At 43.3% G+C, this 20,981-nt stretch overlaps 1 protein-coding gene across 2 annotated transcripts in view; it reads right to left on the bottom strand.

Moving 5' to 3' along the window:
- Window positions 1-20,981, bottom strand: part of setd3 (SET domain containing 3, actin histidine methyltransferase) — a 158,324-nt gene that overhangs the window by 135,147 nt on the left and 2,196 nt on the right. The window contains exon 2 of one of the 2 annotated variants that reach the window (XM_038774660.1): window positions 8,116-8,195. The exons of the other annotated variant lie outside the window; for it this stretch is intronic. Within the exon in view, the coding sequence (XP_038630588.1) occupies window positions 8,116-8,168 (53 nt within the window). The 5' untranslated portion in view covers window positions 8,169-8,195. The remainder of the gene's footprint in view (window positions 1-8,115; window positions 8,196-20,981) is intronic. 2 annotated transcript variants of the gene reach the window in all.

The raw sequence follows: 20,981 nt of genomic DNA, 5'->3' as shown, positions 1-20,981 counted from the left end.
TGAATTTCAAGGCCATGATAAACTCATTGGGCAACTCATTCCTTATTCCAAACTGATAGTTTTCTGCAATTTCTTTTTTTTTTAAATTTAGAATACCCAATCATTTGTTTTCCCCAATTAAGGGGCAATTTAGCGTGGCCAATCCACCTAACCTGCACATCTTTGGGTTGTGGGGATAAAACCCACGCAGACATAGGGAGAATGTGCAAACTCCACACGGACAGTGACCCAGGGCTGCGATTCGAACTCGGGTCCTCAGCGCCGCAGTAACAGTGCTAATCACTGCACCACATGCCGCGCATTTTCTGCAATTTCAAATGGCTTGGGATTGTTTACACAAAATATCTGACAGCAGCGGATCTTTTGGCTCAGCAGGGACAGGAAAATTCTGTCAGGCACTTCTCGGCCTGCTTCAGTCAGAAATATCACCCTTTTCCTTTTCTCCATTGCCTGACTAACAGCCGAATTATCAGGATCTTCAAGGATGTGAAAAACATCTCCAGCCACTCCACATACTCTCAGTCACAACTATATTCTGCTAGTCACCCAATAATACCTGTTGATGCAGCCATTATTTTTTTTAAATTTAGAGTACCCAATTCATTTTTTCCAATTTAGGGGCAATTTAGCGTGGCCAATCCACCTCTCCTGCATGTCTTTGGGTTGTGGGGGTGAAATCCACGCAAACACGGAGAGAATATGTGCAAACTCTGCACAGACAGTGACCCAGAGCCGGGATCGAACCTGGGACCTCAGCACCGTGAGGCTGCAGGGCTAACCCACTGCGCCACCGTGCCGCCCTTATGCAGCCATTTCTGAAAGTGCATAAACCGCCCAGGGTACAAATTTTTAAGCCAATTTCTAAGCAAAATAACTCAGCCTGTCTGGTTTGCAGGAAACTTGTGAAATCCAAATCTGTTCTGCTGGGATCAGCCACAATCCCATCCTCGTGGCCAGACTAAAATCACTGGTGCATACATATGGAGTTTTAGCATCCAACTGAACTGGTTTAGGTACATACACAACAGGGCACGGTTACAAAATAAAATATGCAAATTAATACTATGGACACAATGGGGAGGGAGAAAGCATTTTTTAAAATTGCACAACTGAAGTACATTATACAAAATGCTTACTCTCTTGTCACACAATCTCCACAGGGTTTTATGTCAATGACAGTAAGCACTAATTTCACAAGATATCCCGTCCCCAAATATCAAGTATGTTTGAAAAAAATAACCAAGTGTGTCCTCCTCCCTCCCTTTGTTTCCAAACAGCAGCCCGCTATAGATTTATCATGCCTCAGTCAAGTAGGTCAGTTCCAATCAGATGATACATTCAGCAGGTTCATTTCAAGCCAGCTGCATTTACTGAACAGGTATCAGCTTCCTTTTACATCCTACATGCTGATACAGACATAACATTAGTATTAACAATGTTCTCTACAGGCCACACAGCTTTGGAATTTCTGGAAGTAATTAGAGCCTCCACAAAAACACAACTTAGCACAAACCACAAAATATCAGAAATACAGTGTGCCTCAGTGCATGCTGGGCCTGCTCACTGAAAAGAAGTATTCTGCAATAAGCAAACTACCAGAACTACCACTGCAAACTCTATTTCTTTTCTATGAGAATTTCATATATTTGAAAAGCTGTTCAATATTGCATGTCATGAGTCAAACCTCACACCCAGGGCTCCTTCTCTGCGAGTGAATTTTATTTCTATTATTGCGGAATGGATCATTACAGTCAGCAGTAGTCTAATCTAGTAATATTTGATGTTCTATGCAAAAAGTCTATGAACCTGTCACAACTGTGAGATACCTAAATTGTGGCTTATTAAGTTGACCACTGAAGCTTCAAAACATCCTTCCGAAAACGACTCAGTATAAAATGTGAATCGTCAATGTTGGCGAAAGTGATTGCCATTTTGAAATGTGTATAAAAATAGCACCAATAAATCAAATTAAATCAATGTGTCATGGTTTATCTAATGAAATAATTATACAAGGATAGTTTGAACCACAATTATAATGTTTTAGAAACAATCAAATCTATCATCATAGGCACCAGAGTGTATCAAATTCATCCCGAGTCATTTGGCTATGGCATCATGGTAAGGATCCTACTCTGGATCCGAGGTGGCATTTTAATTTCATAATCATCTCTCCACAACAAATTATCTTCTGCTCCGCATTTAATTGAATACTTCAAATTTTTTGAAAGATCACCATATTCAATTGCGGGGCACATTGAAATTCATGGATGTTACATTTCTCGTACCGATGTGACATAATGGATGCTCAGATTTTGATGCTGTCTGATGATGAATCTCTATAAACTAGTAATTTTGGCATCAATAATAATAATCTTCATTGTCACAAGCAGGCTTACATTAACACTGTAATGAAGTTACTGTGAAAATTCCCTAGTCGCCACATTCCAGCGCCTGTTCAGGTGCATGGAGGGAGAATTCAGAATGTCCAAAATACCTAATAGCACGTCTTTTGGGACTTTTGGGTGGAAACCGAAGCACTCGGAGGAAACCCATGCAGACACAGGGAGAACGTGCAGACTTCACACAGACGGTGACCCAAGCCAGAAATCGAACCTGGGACCCTGGCGCTGTGAAGCAACAGTGTTAACCACTGTGCTATTGTGCTGCCCAAGGTTTTTTGGTAGCCTCTACTCTATCTTTGTCTTCCACAACACGAAACATTTCCATTCCAAAAAGCGACTACACCAATTAGCTGTTGTTCTGAAACTTTGTTGGATTCAGGGCATCAATTGGTCCCCTTAAAGGTGTAAATACACCTTCCATTTCCGGTGACGATATAACAATTCTAACAATTTTCAAAGGGCCATGCTGATACATGCTTGCCAACATCAGGGAAGTAGCTGACACATTTGATCTAGGGCATCTTCTGACCAAATTGCTTCTTCTATTCCTGCCGTTTTTCCACAAACACCAAAATCATTCATTGCAGCAGTCATTTGATGAGTGAGCAAATGTTACAACTTTTAGTTTTAAACCAGTTTCATTCTTCATTCATTTTGCAGGAGGATCCATTTCTGTTCATCATTCACCATGCGGGGGCATGTCTTAAACTCTCGTACATCTTCTTGGCAACATGTCTGCATTGCCTGCTTGATCCCATGCACCAACTTAGAAGAAGATAATGCTAAACATATATTTTGGGATGTGTGAGTATAACCGTAAACATGCATTTATTAGCTGAACAATGGGGAGGGAGGGGGGTCAACCTATAAACTGATAAACGGCCAAATGATGCATTTTGGCACTGAAAAAATGGGTGCTCTTGTACACTGCAGTCGATTTGGATCCATCTGATTGCTGATCAGAGGACGACGACAGAAATTCACTAAAACCTAAGCTCACAATGAATTTCATTACTCTCCAGCACAATCTGAACAGAAAATCTGAACAGAAAAGGCTGTAAACTATGCGAGTCAACTGCCTCCATGAAACATCAGACAGACCCGGTCTTAGTTCTTTACTTTACCAATGCTATACTTTTAAAAAATAAATTTAGAGCACCCAATTCATTTTCCAATTAAGGGGCAATTTATTGTGGCCAATCCACCTACCTTGCACATCTTTGTGTTGTGGGGGTGAAACCCATGCAAACATGGGGAGAATGTGCAATCTCCACACGGACAGTGACCCAGAGCTGGGATCGAACCTGGGACCTCGGCGCTGTGAGACTGCAGTGCTAACCACTGCACCACCGTGCTGCCCTCCAATGCTATACTTAGAGCATTTTCAGGTTTCCAGCAATTTCAGTTTCTCCTATTTATTTTATCCGAGTTGTACTAAATATTTAGCTAACCTACAGATTATTTTTGTAATGCAAATTTTTTATGTTTGTTGAAATGCACAGCCTCCAAAATGTTACAACTGCATAAAAGTTGGATTCTCATTCTCTAATGCATTTGTATTGCTCAGTTTGAATATATTTGCCTATTTGCAAAGCTGATCTAAATCCTTCTACGAACCAGCATCCTCTGCCTAAACTTGCCCCATTTTAGCATTTTGATTCTAAATAGTCCCTAGCGTACATGCTTGATAAATTGCATTAGTGACAGAGATAATGTATAATAAACATAATTATTTGCCTGATTAATGCCTGCTCAAGAGAGCAAGAGATTTTAATTGTATCTGAATGTATAAGGAATGTTCTCATCAGTAATTAGGTGTTCCAGTCCATTCAAGTGTTCAAACTTCCATCATTCCAAGCACTGTAGATCAGAACCAGTACAAATCCAGCAGATAAACCAAAGATAATGAACGACAGATAAACCTTCATGATGACAAGCTGGATTGGTTCCAGGCTGCAAGTAAGCCTTGTATAATTATTGGCATCTCAGCCAAGGCTTTCCTGTGGCAAGAAAACGTCAAAAAGGGCGGTGTGTCATGTGACAAAAGATATTCTCACCCTACGAATTTGATCATTATCCAACATTCTTTAAAAAGTTACAGTGTCAAGATCAACATCTTACACCCATTCTTTCTGCCCTTTGTTTAAATCTAACTTAATCCAACCATAATGAAGCTAATTAAGCAAACCTGCAGTGATACCATTCCATTTTTTAAAAATTCAAAACGAGAGCGGGTTTCCCCAACTTTTCTCAATAGACAAAAATAACTAAGACAGTACAGGAAGTTGATGTATTGCACTCCATGCATGGTCAACACAATCACTCCTCCAAAGTAGAAGCAGCGCATTACACAGCACATTCATGTCTTATTTCATTGCAGAAATACTGGCCAGGGACCAGCAAAAGCATTAAACAGAACTATTCACAGAGCAGAAACAGTTAAAAAGTGCCCATTAAATATCTTGCTAACCATTTGATTTGCCAAGCCCCGCAAGTCATCAATAGAATTAATTCTCTGTTTAAAAGACTTAATAAGTCAACCTTTAAAGATTTCCAAAATAAATGGAAATGCTTCCATCCCAGATATTTTCTAACTTTAACTGATGAATTATAGGGGCAGGGATCCACTGCAACTGGCGATCATTACCACATGCTGTTTGGCAAAACCCAAACAGAGGTGTTTTATTAGCAGATGCTGATATGCCAAATTAAAAATTGAACTGATCATTTTACACTTATAACTTGCTGTGATATAAATAATTCAGTCTCCACTGAGCGATTGCCCAGTTTTACAGATGTCCTTCACACAGGCCTCTCAACAATACTGCAAGAACCCAAGTAAATTTTCAAAATCAACACTGAATTTAAAACATGAAGTGTTCTGTTCTGTTTCAACTAGGTAAATACAGGTTACACTGTATTCTCAGCCTTCACTTTATTCACAATGTGTGTTTTTTCTGTTGCTGCTCAGTTTCAAAAGGTCCAATGAGTATAACACTTGTGGAAACTTGATTTATTTCCCCAATTCACTTGTTTAAATGAAAAGAACAAACTTCTCCTAACATGATGAGGTAAAAAACAACTTATATTCGTATTATACCTTTAATGCGATAAAAAGCCTCAAGCTATTTCATGAGAGTATTGAAAGCCAAGCCACATAACACATATTCGGGCAGAAGGCCTAAAATTTAGACAAGGCAGTAGGTTTTAAGGAGTATCTTAAAAAGGAGGTAGAGAATCAGAAAGGTTGAGAGAGGGAATTTCAGAGCTTAGGTCCTAGGTAGTTGAAGGTATGCTACCAATGGTGGAGCAATTTAAATTGGGTATGCTCAAGAGACCAGAATTAGATGAGCTTGGATATCTCAGATGGCGTGGAGCTGGAGGAAATTATAAAGATATAGAGGGGTGAAGCCATGAAGAGATTTGAAAATAAGGATGAGAATATTAAAATCAAGGCATTGTTTGGCTGAGACCAATGTAAGTCAGAGTACAAGAGCAATAGGCGAATGGGACATGGTGTAAATAAGGACATGAGCAGCAGAGTTTTGGGTGATCTGAAGTTTATCGAGGATAAAATGTGTGAGTACAGCCAGCAATGCATTGGAATAGTCAAATCGAGAGATAACAAAGGCACCAATCAGAGATTTAGCAGAAGATGGGTTAAGGCAGGAACAGCATTATGGAGGTGAAAATAGGTGATCTTCATGATGGAGTAGATATCTGGTTGAAAACTCATTTTGGAGGCAGTCAGGGCAGCACGGTGGCGCAGTGGTTAGCACTGCTGCCTCACAGCATCGAGGTTCCGGGTTTGATCCCGGCCCCGGGTCACTGTCCGTGTGGCGTACATTCTCCCCTACACTCCAAAAGGATGTGCAGGCGAGGTGAATTGGCCACACTAAATTGCCCCTTAATTGGAAAAGAAAAGAATTGGCTACTCTAATTTTTGTTTTAAACCTTGGAGGCAGACAGGAAATCAAGATTTCATTAGTCTGGTTTGCTCTCAGACATTTTCCTGGGAGATTGACGCAGTCAATGTCTAGGAAAGGTGTTTGGAGTGTGGGCCCCAAAACAATGGTTTCAGCCTTTTCAATATAAATTGGAGGTCATTTCTACACATTTATTACCGGATGTCGGATAAGCAGTCTGATAATTTAGAAACAGTGGAGTAGAGCGAGGTACTGGGTGTCATCAGCGCATATAGAATCATAGAAATGTTACAGCAAAGAGGAGGCCATTCAGCCCATCTTGTCTATGCCAGCCCGAGGACACCCAGGTTCCCTTTCTAATCACACCTTCCTGCACCTGGTCCATAGTCCTGTAACTTAGAGCACTTAAGGTGCAGTCCAGGTACTTTTACAAAGTGTTTAGGGTCTCTGCCTCCACCCCCAACTCAGGCAGCGAATTCTAGACTCGCACTACCGCCTGCATACAAATGTTCTTCCTCATGTCCCCTCTACACCTTTTGCCACTTATCTTGAATCTGTGTCCCTGGTTCTAGAATTCTCCACCAAGGGAAACAATTATGCCAATTCCACATGGACAGTGACCTGGGGCAGGGATCAAACCCAGGGCCTCAGTGCCGTGAGGCAGCAGTGCTAACCACTGCATGTGCCGCCCTTTCTTTGGGTTTTCTTTAACTTTACTTCCTAATCTTTTTTCATACCCGCTCTTTTGATTTCCTTTTTGACTTTGTCCCTGCACTTTCTAATACTCGTCTAGATTATTTGCAGTGCTTAGATCTTTGGGGTCTAGATTTGGCAGTATCACTCTGGCTTTTGGAGGGGACTAGTCATATGTGAAAACTAACAATGTGCGCTTGGATGATGTCACCAAGGGCCACCATGTTAATGAAAGATAGAAAGGAGGGGGGCAGCAAGGTAAATCCTTGGGAGACACAAGCAAGGGTGAAACACAAGCAGAAAAAGAAGCCAGGTTTCCTGCGCCTGACAAATAGCTAGCACTTTTGCTAGAAATCTGCAAGCGTGAATATTAGAGGGGGATAGAAAAAGTCTTGGTGCTAAAGCCACCTCCCCCTCCATGGTGGAGTAGCCGGTCAACCCTCACTGCCTTGGCTAACACATGAAGAATGATAATTTGGGCTAGGATAACAAAATGTCCATGCTACATCACGATATAGGAGGAAGAAAAACAATGCCCAAAAAGTTATACAAAATAAAAAGTAGCTATACCTTCCAAGTAAACCAATTCAAAATCTAGTGTATCTGACTGAAGCCCTGAAACAGTGACTTTCAAATATTTTTTGCTGCAGGGACACCCACTGCAAATAGACTGGTCCAAACTTCTGTGTCAAAGTCAGCTACTCGAAAGCAAAACAATCATCTCAGAAACATGGATAATTAGCACACAACAAAGGAAACAATAGGCCAGGAAATAGAGAAATCTGAGGACAAGATCGGACACTGGGGACCCTCGTCATTCTCCATACACATCCCCTAAAGTTAAGTGGCCACAGTTTGAAAATGTATGGAGTGGAGCTGCAGACAAATTGCAACTGGAAGCTTAGTTACAGATTCCTAATCATTAGTTTCAGGGCATAAAGTTATTTTTCAAAAGAACAAATTTGTGTTAAAAGGGGAGCGACAAAATAGAATATTCCTTTGGGAATAACAGAAACTAATGACTGCATATCCGGCCCAAAACATCTCGGGAACTTTACTCCTTTAACCGATCTTAACACTAGGCCCTGGCTTACCTCCTTTTCAGTGCTCCCAGATCGTGACCAGACTTTTCCTGAACACTATGCATTTCCCTGTATTTTTCTTGAAGGTTTTCCTGTACACGTGTGTACAAACACACCAAGGAAAAAAAAAGTATGTAAACAATGAATGGTTGAGGCATCTTGGATCTAAAGTTTTACTGTAGTACATACACACTCCCTTTAAAGCAACACTACCTTCATTTTAAAAAATGTTAAGCAAGCATTTATGTCTGGAGACAGTTATGTTTTGGAGGCTTTTAGATTACAAAGTTTCAAGGCTATTGACTGTACAGAACAGAAACTTCCCATTATCATTAATCTACTTTATTTTTTTTTCTTTGTTTTACAGAAAGGGAGTTTATATTACTTTTCTGGTTTTCTTGCCCTCTTGTACCTCTGTGCATTATAGACTCTTCCACCAGAACAGCGTTCATTCAGCCTCCGTTGCTGTGCCCTGCATAAATCTTCCAAGACAAGCAACAGCTCATCTCAGATTCTTGTTCAGTCAAATGCTCCAAAATAGCCCTCGAGCCACCAGTCTTCTCACATCTGGAACAATTATATCCCCAATTCTTTGTGAAATCAGATATTTTCTCATGTTTTGAGAAAATTGCAAAAGCAGACAAAAATGCTTCAGATTGTGGGGAGTAACGGACTACTCTCCTGCCTGTATCAGTATACCTGATCCAAGCTTTAACACAGGAATCTCACACATATTGAGTGTATTACCAAAGCACTTGACGACACTAATTCACACGCACACACAAAGACCCTTCAGTTCAGCAATCGTAAAGCAGGAAAACAATATTCGGTTGAGCAGAACTTTTCTATAATTAATTATTGAGGAGACCAAATCCATTGGTTTCAGCCGATGTCACAAATTCCATTCTCTAGCCACTAACTCCATTCCTCTCCCTGACAACGGTCTGTGGCTGAACCAATCAGTTCACAACCTTGGTGTTATATCTGACTGAGATGGGCTCCCACCACATATTCACACCTTCACCCAGGCAGTTTGTTTCTTGTAACCGAATATCATAGAATCTCTACAGTGCAGATGGAGGCCATTCGGCCCATTGAGTCTGCACCAACCTTTCAAAAGACCACCATGCCTAGGACCAATTCCCCACACTATTCTGACAATCCCACCCCAAGGGACAATTTATCGTGACCAATCTACCTAACCTGCACATCTTTGGACTGTGGGAATAAACCGGAGCACCTGAAAGAAATTCACACAGACACAGGGAGAAAGTGCAAACTCCACACAGTCACTCGAAGCCAGAATTGAACCCAGGTCCTTGGCGTTGTGAGGCAGCAGAGCTAACCACTGTGTCATCGTGCTGCCCTTACCCAACCCTGCCCTAGGCTCAGCTCATCAACATGGAAATCCTCATCAATGCCTTTGTTACCTCGAGACTCAACCATTCCAATGCATACCTGACTGGCCTCCAATCGTTAACCTCAAGTCCTCCAGCCCTTCCAATAATGGCATCTTATGCATCCCCAATTTTCAACCTTTCTCTACTGGTAACCATGTGCTCAGCTGAAAAGACCCGAAGACTTGAAATTACCCCCCTACAACTTATTTGCCTCTCTATCTCACTCCTGGGAGACACCCCTTAAAACCCACCCCTTTTTGTCATCTAGTCTAATAGCTCCTTATGTAGCTCAGTGTCAAATTTTGTCCGAAAGTGACGTTTAAAGGGTGTCTCGATGCCTGGTATGGCGGGCATTAGCTACAAGGAAAGGTTGGAGAAACTCAGTTTGTTCTCACTAGAACGACGGAGGTTGAGGGGCGACCTGATAGAAGTCTACAAAATTATTATGGGTATGGACAGAGTGGATAGTCAGAAGCTTTTTCCCCCAAGGTGGAGGAGTCAATCACTAGAGGACACAGGTTTAAGGTACGAGGGACAAAGTTTAGAGGAGATGTGCGAGGGAAGTCTTTTATTCGCAGAGGGTAGTGGGTTCCTGGAACTCGCTGCCGGAGGAGGTGGTGGAAGCAGGTACGAAAGTGATGTTTAAGGGACGTCTTGACAAACACATGAATAGGATGGGAATAAAGGGTTACGGACCCCGGGAGCGTAGAAAATTTTAGGTTAGATGGGCAGCACGGTCGGCGCAGGCTTGGAGGGCCGAAGAGCCTGTTCCTGTCTTGTACTTTTCTTTGTTCTATAGGACACGAGTTTGGCCTCAGCTGGAATATTCTGTCCAGTTCTGAGTGCCTCATTTTAGGAAGGTATTAGGGAGAGTGCAGAAAAGATTCACAGGAATGGTTCCAGGGATAGAAAATAGGAGGTCATTCGTCCCTTAGAGCCTGCTCCAGCATTCATTATGATCGTGGCTGACCATCCAACTCAATAGCCTAATCCCACTTTACCCCCATATGCTTTGATCCTCTACGATCTAAGTGCTATATCTAACTGCTTCTTGAAAACATACAATGTTTTGGCTTCAACTTCATCCTGTGGTAACAAATTCCACTTTCTAGCTGAAGAAGTTTCTCCTCATCTCTGTCCCGAATGGTACCCGTATCCTCAGACTGTGACCCCTGGTTCTGGACACACCCACCATCAGGAACATCCTTCCTGCATCTAACCTTTCTAGTCCTGTTAGAATTTTATAGGTTTCTATGAGATCCCCTCCTCCTTCTGAACTCCAATGAATATAATCCCAACAGATTCAATCTCTTCTTATACGTCAGTCCCACCATCTCGGAAATCAGTCTGGTGAACCTTCGCTGCATTCCCTCTAGAGCAAGAACATCCTTCCTCAGATAAGGAGGCCAAAACTGCACACAATATTTCAGGTATGGCCTCACCAAGACCCTGTATAATTGCAGCAAGACATCTCTTCTCATGTAGTCAAATCCTCTCGCTACGAAGGCCAACATACTGTTTGCCTTCTTTACTGCCTGGAGCACGTGGTTACCTTCAGTGACTGGATAAGGAGCTGAAGAAAGGTTGGAGAAGTTAGGACTGTTTTTCTTGGAGATTTGATAGAGGTTTCCAAATCATGAAGGATCCAAACAGAATGGATAGGGAAAGACTTCCCACAGGTGAAAGGATTGAGAACAAAAAGGTGCAGATTTAAAGCAACTGGATTTAAAGCAGCAAAATCTACACAAGGAAAAGAAATTAGACTGTTGGACGTCCGGTGGCGAGAGCAAGTCGCACAAAAGGTGCCTCCTGCCAGACTCTTCGTTTTTTGATCCTATTTGCCTGTTTTTCAGGGGATTTACGTGTCCAAACAGCGTTGGCTGATCGAGAGAACAATTACTCCACAGAGTTATGTCGAAAGGTTTGACGACAAAGGCCGCTGGGAAGAAAAACCAGTTTGGCAGGCTACCAAGGAATCTGAAGGGCAGAAGATTGCGGAGGCAGCCACATCCATTAAAGTGGGCATGCTATCTGTGCTGGCGCAGGAGCTGGAAAATTTGGAAAGCAGGTAGACAAGCAGTTTGAGCAACAAGGTAAAGAGATGAAGAAATCCTTTAAAGTCACTCTTAAGGAGGCATTGGGCCGATCGGAGAGCAGCTAGGTAAGACCTCAAAGGCTGTGGAAGAGCAAGGCGAGATGCTGAAGATCATGGAGGAAGCCTTGTTGCAGCATGAGGGGCGGTTTGCCTTGATGGAAGTGAAGTTGCTGCTCGTGGCAAAGAATAACAAGGGCAAAAGTAGAAGATTTGGAGAACAGATCAAAGTGATTGAACCTCAAGGCCTAAGAGAGTGGAGGAATTAGAGGTCAACCGCGTACTTCTCGAAGATGTTCTCTCGCCTGGTGGGAGGGGATGAGGTGTTCACCCCTCCGGAGTTGGATAGAGCTCATCGGGCACTCCGGGAGAAGCCACGGCCGAATGAGCCACCGCGGGAGGTGATTATCCCTTTCATAGTCTCCAGAGGAAGGAGTGGGCAAAGCAGAACCGTACCATTGATTGGGATAGGGACACAGTGCAGATCTACCAGGACATTGGGAGAGAGCTGGCGAAGAGGCGTGCGGCCTTCAATAAGGTGAAGGCAGTTAAGGAGTACCTACAGCAAAGGAGTGCAGTTCAAGTAGCTGTACCCGGCGTGACTGCGAGCAACAATGGACTCGAATTTATTTGATATTCTGAAGCTGGCAGAGGCCTTCATCAGAGAGATGGGACTGGGACCGGTCTGAGGAGAGCTGATGGGGAATTTGAGAGAACGGGTTGGGGTGGGGGGGCAGTTTGATGATAATGTTTTACTACAATGTGTCAATATATCTTTTTTTTTCTTGGATGTTAGGGTTGGAAAAGGAGGGGAAGAGGATAGTTAGGATGCCAAGGCTTGGGTACTTGGGTAGGGCGTGCAAGGAAGCATTAGGCTGTTGTTTCTGGTTGGCTTTTTGGAGGGAGATCCTGGGTGGGGCCACCTCACTAGCAAGCAGGAGTGACTAGTTAGCGTGAGTTGAGTGTTGGGGGGAGGGGGGACATGGTGGTGGCTGCGACTCATTGGGCCAGTTTTGGTAAGGCACAATGGGCCGAGTTATTTGTTCATTTGTTTGGTAAGGGGTGGGGTTAGCCGAGGCAGCAGGTAGTCTGAAAGCCTGGGTGAGGGGAGTGGGGGGGATGATTTTTCATGGTGGAAAGGGCTGACGAAAGAGTGAGCGGGGTGGTGACGGGCTTTGAGAGGTCCCCGACAAGGCGAGGGGGTTTAAAAAGGGAGAGAGTTATGAGAGGCTTTATAGATCATAGCCACTAGAGGACGAGCGGGGAAAGGCAGAGTTTGTAAGGAGGGTCTAGATTTTCCCACGGTGGGGGAGGAATTGCGGGAGGAACCGTAGGTGCCGCTGGGATTGGAAGAGCTCTGAACAGCCCAAGGAAAGATACAGACGGGTGAGGCACCGGGGCCAGATGGGTTCCCGGTAGAATTTTCTAAGAAGTTTGCTGATCAGTTGGTTCTGTTATTTATGAGGTCGTAAAATGATTCCCTGAAGTGGGGTCCTCTCTCTGAGACATTGGGGCAGGCATCGATCTCCCTTCTAGAACATAGAACAGTACAGCACAGAACAGGCCCTTCGGCCCTCGATGTTGTGCCGAGCAATGATCACCCTACTCAAACCCACGTATCCACCCGTAACCCGTAACCCAACAACTCCCCCCTTAACCTTACTATTAGGACACTACGGGCAATTTAACATGGCCAATCCACCTAACCCGCACATCTTTGGACTGTGGGAGGAAACCGGAGCACCCGGAGGAAACCCACGCACACACGGGGAGGACGTGCAGACTCCGCATAGACAGTGACCCAGCCAGGAATCGAACCCTGGGACCCTGGAGCTGTGAAGCATTTATGCTAACCACCATGCTACCGTGCTACCCCTTCCAAGGGGTAACCAAGGGTGCATAAGGATGCAACTGAGTGAGGGTCTTATTGCCTGATTCCACTGCTCAATGTGAATACGAAGCTTTTGGCCAAAACCTGGTGGTACGGTTAGAGCCCTGTCTCCCAGAGGTAAACAGGGAGGACCAGATGGGATTTGTGAAGAGCCAAAAGGTGTCTTCCAACGTGAGACGACTGTTCAATGTTGTTCTCACCCCAGAACCAGAGATAATAGTGCTGCTGGATACAGAAAAAGCATTTGGCAGGGTTGAGTGGAGGTACCTCTTTGCAGTCTTGGAGAAGTTTGGGTTGGGCCCTGGGTTTGTGACATGGGTGCGGTTGTTGTACATGGCTCCTTCGGCCAGTGTGCGTACAAACACCATGAGTTTGGGTCGTTTGGCTGGATAGGGGGAACGAGACAGGGTTGTCCTATGTCTCAGCTCTTGTTCGCGCTGACAATTGAGCCACTGGTGATTGAGCTACTAGTGATTGCCCCGAGAGCCTCAACTAAGTGGAAAGGAATTATTTGAGGTGGGGTGGAACACAAGGGTGTCCTTGTATGTGGATGACCTACTGCTATATGCGAGGGACCTGAGGCCAGTTATGGGGGACATAATGGGTATGTCAAAGAGCCTTGGCTCCTTCTCGGGATCCAAGTTAAATTGAGGGAAGAGTGAGTATTTTGTGGTCAACTCTTCTGGGAGGGAAGCCAGGTGGGGGGAGGAGGGGGTTGCATTTCCACCTGGCTAGGGCTAGCTTTCAGTATTTGTGGGTTCTGGATTGGTCGTGACTCTGTAAATTGAATTACACCAACCTGGTGGGGAGGGTCAAGGCTGACCTACAAAGGTGGAACAGCCTTCCACTGTCCTTGGCAGATCAAGTTAAATCCGTCAAGATGAACATCTTGCCGAGATTTGTGCTTTTATTTCAGTGCCTTCTGGTATTTCTATCCACGGCTTTTTTCTTCAGGGGATTGAGCAGCTTATATCGGATGGACGTGGAAGCTTTCGAGAGAGAGCAAAGAAGGTTCACCACAATGTTGCCTGGTCTCGAGAGTGTTGGCTATAAGGAGAGGTTGAATAAACTAGGATTGTTTTCACTGGAAAGACGGAGGCTGAGGGGAGGCCTGATAGAGGTCTACAAAATAATGAGAGGCAGAGACAGGGTGGATAGTCAGAGGTCCGTCCGGGTCGTCTCCCCCCTCCCCCCCCCCCCCCCCATCAAATTGAAGTGTCAATTACAAGGGGGCACAGGTTCAAGGTGAGGGGGAAAGTTGTACAGGGTAAGTTTTTCCACTCAGAGTGGTGAATGCCTGGAAGGTGCTGCCAGAGGATGTGGTGGAAGCAAGCACATTAGCAACATTTACGAGGCATCTGGATGGATACATGAATAGGAAGAAATAGAGAGATATGGACCAAGTAAGGGCAGTGGGTTTTCTTTTTTAAGTTAGGGCATCATGATCGGCACAGGCTTGGAGGGCCGAAGGGCCTGTTCCAGTGCTGTATTTTTCTTTGTTCCTTGTATAATGTGTTTCATTCGGGTGATGAAAACCCACAGGATGATTACACAAGTATCCTGGAGTTTTTTTTTATATACTTTTGACATTATAGAGAAAATTTTAAAACGTTCCCTCAGGAGATTAAGTTGGTCTCGTGGAGTACATGATACAATGTTAATAGAAGGAACATGCTCGATGATACCATTCATTGTTCCACGCTTCCTATTCTTATAATGGCTGGTGAGTGGCTAACATTGTCAAATATAGGGCAGCACGGTGGCGCAGTGGGTTAACACTGCTGCCTCACAGCGCCGAGGTCTCAGGTTCGATCCCGGCTCTGGGTCGCTGTCCGTGTGGAGTTTGCACATTCTCCCCGTGTTTGGTGGGTCTCACCCCCACAACCCAAAAAGATGTGGAGAGTATGTGGATTGGCCACATTAATTGCCCCTTAATTGGAAAAAACTAATTGGCTACTCTAAATTTATAAAAACAAAAGAAAACAAAAAACACATTGTCAAATATGAATGAGACTCTTCTGTCTGAATCAAAACAGTTTGAAAATCCCATGAGAAAGCAGTTCTTTGGGCGGCATGTGGCGCAGTGGTAAGCACTGCTGCCTCACGGCGTCGAGGACTTGGGTTTGATCCCTGCCCCAGGCCACTGTTCATGTAGAGTTTGCACCTTCTCCCCATGTCTGCGTGGGTCTCACCCCCACAACGCAAAGATGTGCAGGGTAGGTGAATTGGCCACACTAAATTGTCCCTTAATTGAAAAACAAGAATTGGGTACTAAGTTAAAACAAACAGGAAAAAAAGAAGGATTTGGAGGGTGTTCCTACAGAGGAATAGATCTGTTGGTTGTGTCCACTTTAAAACTATGGAGGCAACTCTGGGGTCATTATCAAGGTGGATCCCTATTTGTATGAACCACGTATTCAAACTGGCGAAGTTGGATGCCACATTTGGTGATGGACAGGGCTGGAGAAGTGAGAGATTTATTTTTGGAGGGGCGGTTTGCCAGTCTGGAGGAGCTTAAAGAGAAGTCGGGCTCTTGAGCTCAGACACGTTTAGGTAGCTCCAGGTTCCCAATTCTGCTCAACCAATATTCCTAACATTTCCGGTGGCGCTGCCTCCAACCTTATTGGATAGGATTCTTTCTTGCTAGGGGTCAGAAGAGGAACCGTCAGTACATCCAGCATCTATAGACGGATTCTGGAGAAGACTTGGTCTCAGTGGTGTGGATGAATGCTAAATGGGCAGAGGAGCTTGGACCCATGCTGGACGAGGTGGTGTAGAATGAGTCGCTCCGCAGAGTGAACGCTACGTCATCCTTTACGAGGTGGATTCTGATCCAGTTCATGGTAGTGCTCAGGGCACACCTCACCAGAATTAGTTGTTTCTTTGATGGGGTTGAGGATAGGTGCAAGCGCTGTTCGAGAGGGCCTGCGAACCATACGCACATGTTCTGGTATGTCCCAAGCTTGTGGATTTCTGGGTCTCATTTTTTCCCAAGCACAATATGGCAATCCTGAATATTGAGCTGGAGCCCTGTCCTTTAGTGGCTAAAATCGAGGTGTTGAACCTGCCGGAGTTGCAGACAGGTGCAGGGGCAGGTGCCCTGGTATTTACCTCACTGGTTGCTTGGAGGCGATTCATCCCGAGTTAGAGACTGCTGACCCCACCTAGCGCCTTGCCGTGACTAGGTGACTTAATGGAGCTTTTGCTCCTCGAGGAGGTCAAATATACAGTGAGGGGGTCAATCGGTGGGTTCTACTGTCGCTGGCAACCGTTCATATTGTACTTTAGGGAATTGGTCACTGTTAACTGTTGGGGGGGGGGGGTGGGGTTCAACTAGGTTATTGTCTTAATTATTTGGTTTACTGTTGTTTGTGATTTTTATACTTTTTGTATTCTTTGGATATAAAGTGATAAACGTTTAATAAAAGTATATTTTTAAAAAAGAAATTAGACTGTTTTCTGAAAAGGAAGAACGAGGAGAAGGCAGGGGAGCAGCACTAGATGAATTTTTCATTTGGACAGCCAGTACAGGCACAATGGGCTGAATGGCAATCTTCTGTACTGCAACAATTCTGTGATCCTATATAATGTATGAAAACTACAGCGTTGTGTGGTGGGTCTTGCAACCACCCGACATTGAACAGAAGTTCCTCTTTCACTATTCACTTTTATGCAAGATCTTCTCTTCCTGCGACTATCATCAGGTTTTACAATCAAAGCTTAGCCATCACCTAATCATTAATTATTGATGTCTATGGTCTTCCCTCCCAGTTTTCAACACTAATGGAATCCTGCAGTACCGGCTTGACATTTTACAACTGCAATTGTTACAAAACACTATCATGATTATTCAACATTGTGTTAGGACGGTGCGAGAATCCCAATAATTTGCAAGACTGTGAGGGAGAACTACTAAACCACAGGAGTACCACACTGACGAATGGGTATCTTTTATGGAAAAACAAACTATAATATAAACATATAATTCACCATATTATCAGCAGTATTTACTATTTGCACCTGCCACAGTATATTCCAGTTAATAAACCCAATATAGTTCTACTGCCACTAAAAAAATCAAAATTGCATGTTTCTCTGTGCAGACTTTTGGAGAGACCCTTTCAGGAACAACCTGAAAATCCTTCAGTCTTGTCAGACTAAAATTCTACGGCAAAACTACAGACTGACCTGGCTCCTCCCCATTAATTACATAATCTGCACCCCAAGCATCAGGTATTATCCAGTTCCCTCCCACTAAAATGTCACGTGATCTGCTCAGCTAGGATTAAACACAATCCATTAATAAATTATCGACACCACAGGGAAACTCCTAAATATTAAGAATATTCCATTAGCCATCTACATGTAAACAGATATTCCATCAGTCATCTATATGTAAAAAGTAAATAGTTAAAAATCAATGATTACTTCATCTTTACAACCCCTTAATCACAGCTTTAAAAAAAAATTAGAATACCCAATTATTTTAATTTTTTTCCAACTAAGGCGCAATTTAACATGGCCAATCTGCCTAACATGCACATCTTTGGGCTGTGGGGATGAAACCCACGCAGATACGAGGAGAATGTCCCAGTGCTAACCATGCGTCATGAGCCGCCCCTGCTTTAGCAAACTTACTGCCAATATATGTTTGAATTAAGGGTTTTTAATAACATTACTACAAAACATAAAATATAACATGTAATAATTTCCTACATTCATCACAATCGTAACCAAAGCTCAACCTTATTGCAATGCCAAATAAAACTACCAATGATGCCAGAAGAGCAGACCAAAATTACAAGTTTCTATCTGTTCTGGAGTCAACTGTGACTCAGCTTTCTCTAGATGTCCAACACTGTTGGCAAAACGCCTGGTAATGTAATTAATATTAAAGTTATATTAAACAAATTGCATGGCTAACACCTAGATCCAAAAGGGCTTTACTATAATCTGCAAGATATTAAATTTTTAAAAAGCCTATTTCATTGCATAAACATGCTGCAGGGGATATATTAGGCGCAGTTATTCTCAATCCAGAAAAAAGCTTTGGTAATGCCACAGACTGGATTCCCTTTGTGCTCACACACAACCCAGCATTTTAAAAGTAGTATTGTTTTTGCACCTAAGTCACATACATCTGTCGACATGTCGAGAATAGCAGATATCCATAAGCAATTACAATTAATCAAATCGTCAGCCATAAGGTCTAGAGTAATTTTATAATAGCTATCAGAACAGCGAAATTGGATTCTTGCCTTATGTCATTTCAGAACATGTTTCCCCCTTGCTAACTTATATTCTGTACACATCTTTTTCATTGTAAGTCTATTTTCTGGACACCGTGTGGGCAAGGCTGCCAGGACCCAGTCTTTTCTTTATTCTTCCATGGGATACTGGTGCCACTGGCAAGGCCAGAATTTGTTTCCCACCCCTAACTGCCCTTAAACTGAGTGACCTGTTAGGCCATTTTAGAGAGCAGTTATGAGTCAACCGCATTGCTGTGGGTCTGGGGTCATAAGTAGGCCTGACCAGGTAAGGTTGGCACATTCCTTCCCGAAAGGACATTAGTGAATCAGATGGGTTTTTACAACAATCAGGGAATCAGGTCTTCAATTTCAGATTTTATTAATTGAATTTAAATTGCACCAGCTGCCGTGCTGCAATTCGAACCCGTGTCCTCGGAACATCAGCCTGGGCCTCTGGATTACTGGTCAAGTGACATTACGACTAGACCACCATCTCCGCCTGAACCACTGATGCAAAAGATTCGAAATGAAATAGTCAATGTCGCCATCTGATTATAAAGAAATTCTATGGTTAGCATATATTAATGATAGCAACCATCGAAACATACACCACGAAAACATGATGGAGGAAACAAGACAGCTCACTCCTCCAAAGATGTGCACTTCATGTCACTGCTGAACATTTTCAGTGATAAATCATTACGCACAGTATATTGATCTGTTGACTTAAACTCAGTCTTGAATACATTGCAACTTTCACACGTAAAAACATATTATCTGGTCATGTTTGTGGGACTTGTTTTGTGTGATTTGGCAGCTACATTTCCTATATTACATCAATAACTACGCTTCATAAGAACTAGGAGCAAGAGTACGCAAGTCAGTCCCTCAAGCCTGCACTGCCATTCAATACGATCATGGCTGATCACAGCTCAGCCTCATCTCTACCTTCCTGCCCACATCCCCATAACCCTTCATCCTGCTACTAATTAAAAACCTATCTATCACCTGGTTAAATTTGTTTAATGTTCCAACGTCTACTGCAATCTGGGGTAGAAAATTCCACAGATTCGCGACCCTTTGAGTGAAGTAATTCCTCCTCATTTCTGTTTTAGATCTGTCACTCCTTAGCCTAAAACTAAGTAGTTAATTGGCTTTCAAGTGCTTTGGAATGTCCTTAGAGAACACTATATAAATGCCAGTTCGTCCATTCGGTGTAACTGATAATCTACACACCTAGTTTTTTTTCCCCCTTTATTCTTTCATGTGCTGTGGGAGTCACTGACAAAGAATGCATTTGTTGCCCAGCACTAACTGTCCTTAAACTGAGTGTTTGCTAGGCCATTTCTAAGGCCAGTTAAGAATCGATCACATTGCTGTGGGTCTGGAGTCACATGTAGGTCAAACTGAGTAAGGATGGCAGATTTCCTTCTCAAAAGGACATTCATCAACCAGATTTCTTATTTGAATTCAAATTCCCGTGTCCGTAGGGCATTAGGGTTAGGGATTGCTAGTCCAGTGCAATAATCCTTTGGATTGCTAGTCCAGTGATATTAACACCATGCCACTTCTCCCCATTTTATGTCGCATGACTGACACGTTGAACTACCTTCACAAGAATAATAATTATTATTATTAGTGTCACAAGTAGGCTTACATTAACACTGCAATGAGGTTATTGTGAAAATCCCTTAGTTGCCACAATATATTCAAAATATCTACTTCATTTAACAAGCACGTCTTTCGGGACTTGTGGGAGGAAACCGGGACATCCGGAGGAAACCCATGCAGACACGGGTAGGACGTGCAGACTCCGCATAGACCGTGACCCAAGCCGGGAATCAAACCTGCGTTCCTGCCGTTGTGAAGCAGTAGTGTTAAACCACCGTGCTACTATGCCAACTGAAGCAGTCCACAGATGTTTAAATAATAAATTGAGCAATTGTAAGTGTATATGTAAATTTAGGGAAGTTAAAACTTTTCAAACAATGTTCCTTACAGTTACTTTTTCTACCTCCTGTACTTGGTCATTCCATTTTTTCTCATTCTAAACAAGATTTCAGTTTTCCCCACCCTCCCTGCTATGCAGGCCAGCTCTCCAATGGCTCTCAGTGACCGGTGACAAAAATTACATAATTCCTGAATTCTCACTTAGATTTGTAACACCCTAATCAAGCATTTACTTCAGGGATTTCTGAGCAAATACACCTCAGTGACACAAAAGCATTGATGATGTGACACAGGAG

The sequence above is a fragment of the Scyliorhinus canicula genome, chromosome 2 (assembly GCF_902713615.1).
Source record: "Scyliorhinus canicula chromosome 2, sScyCan1.1, whole genome shotgun sequence".
NCBI lineage: Eukaryota > Metazoa > Chordata > Chondrichthyes > Carcharhiniformes > Scyliorhinidae > Scyliorhinus > Scyliorhinus canicula.
This window is presented reverse-complemented; position numbering and strand designations above follow the sequence as displayed.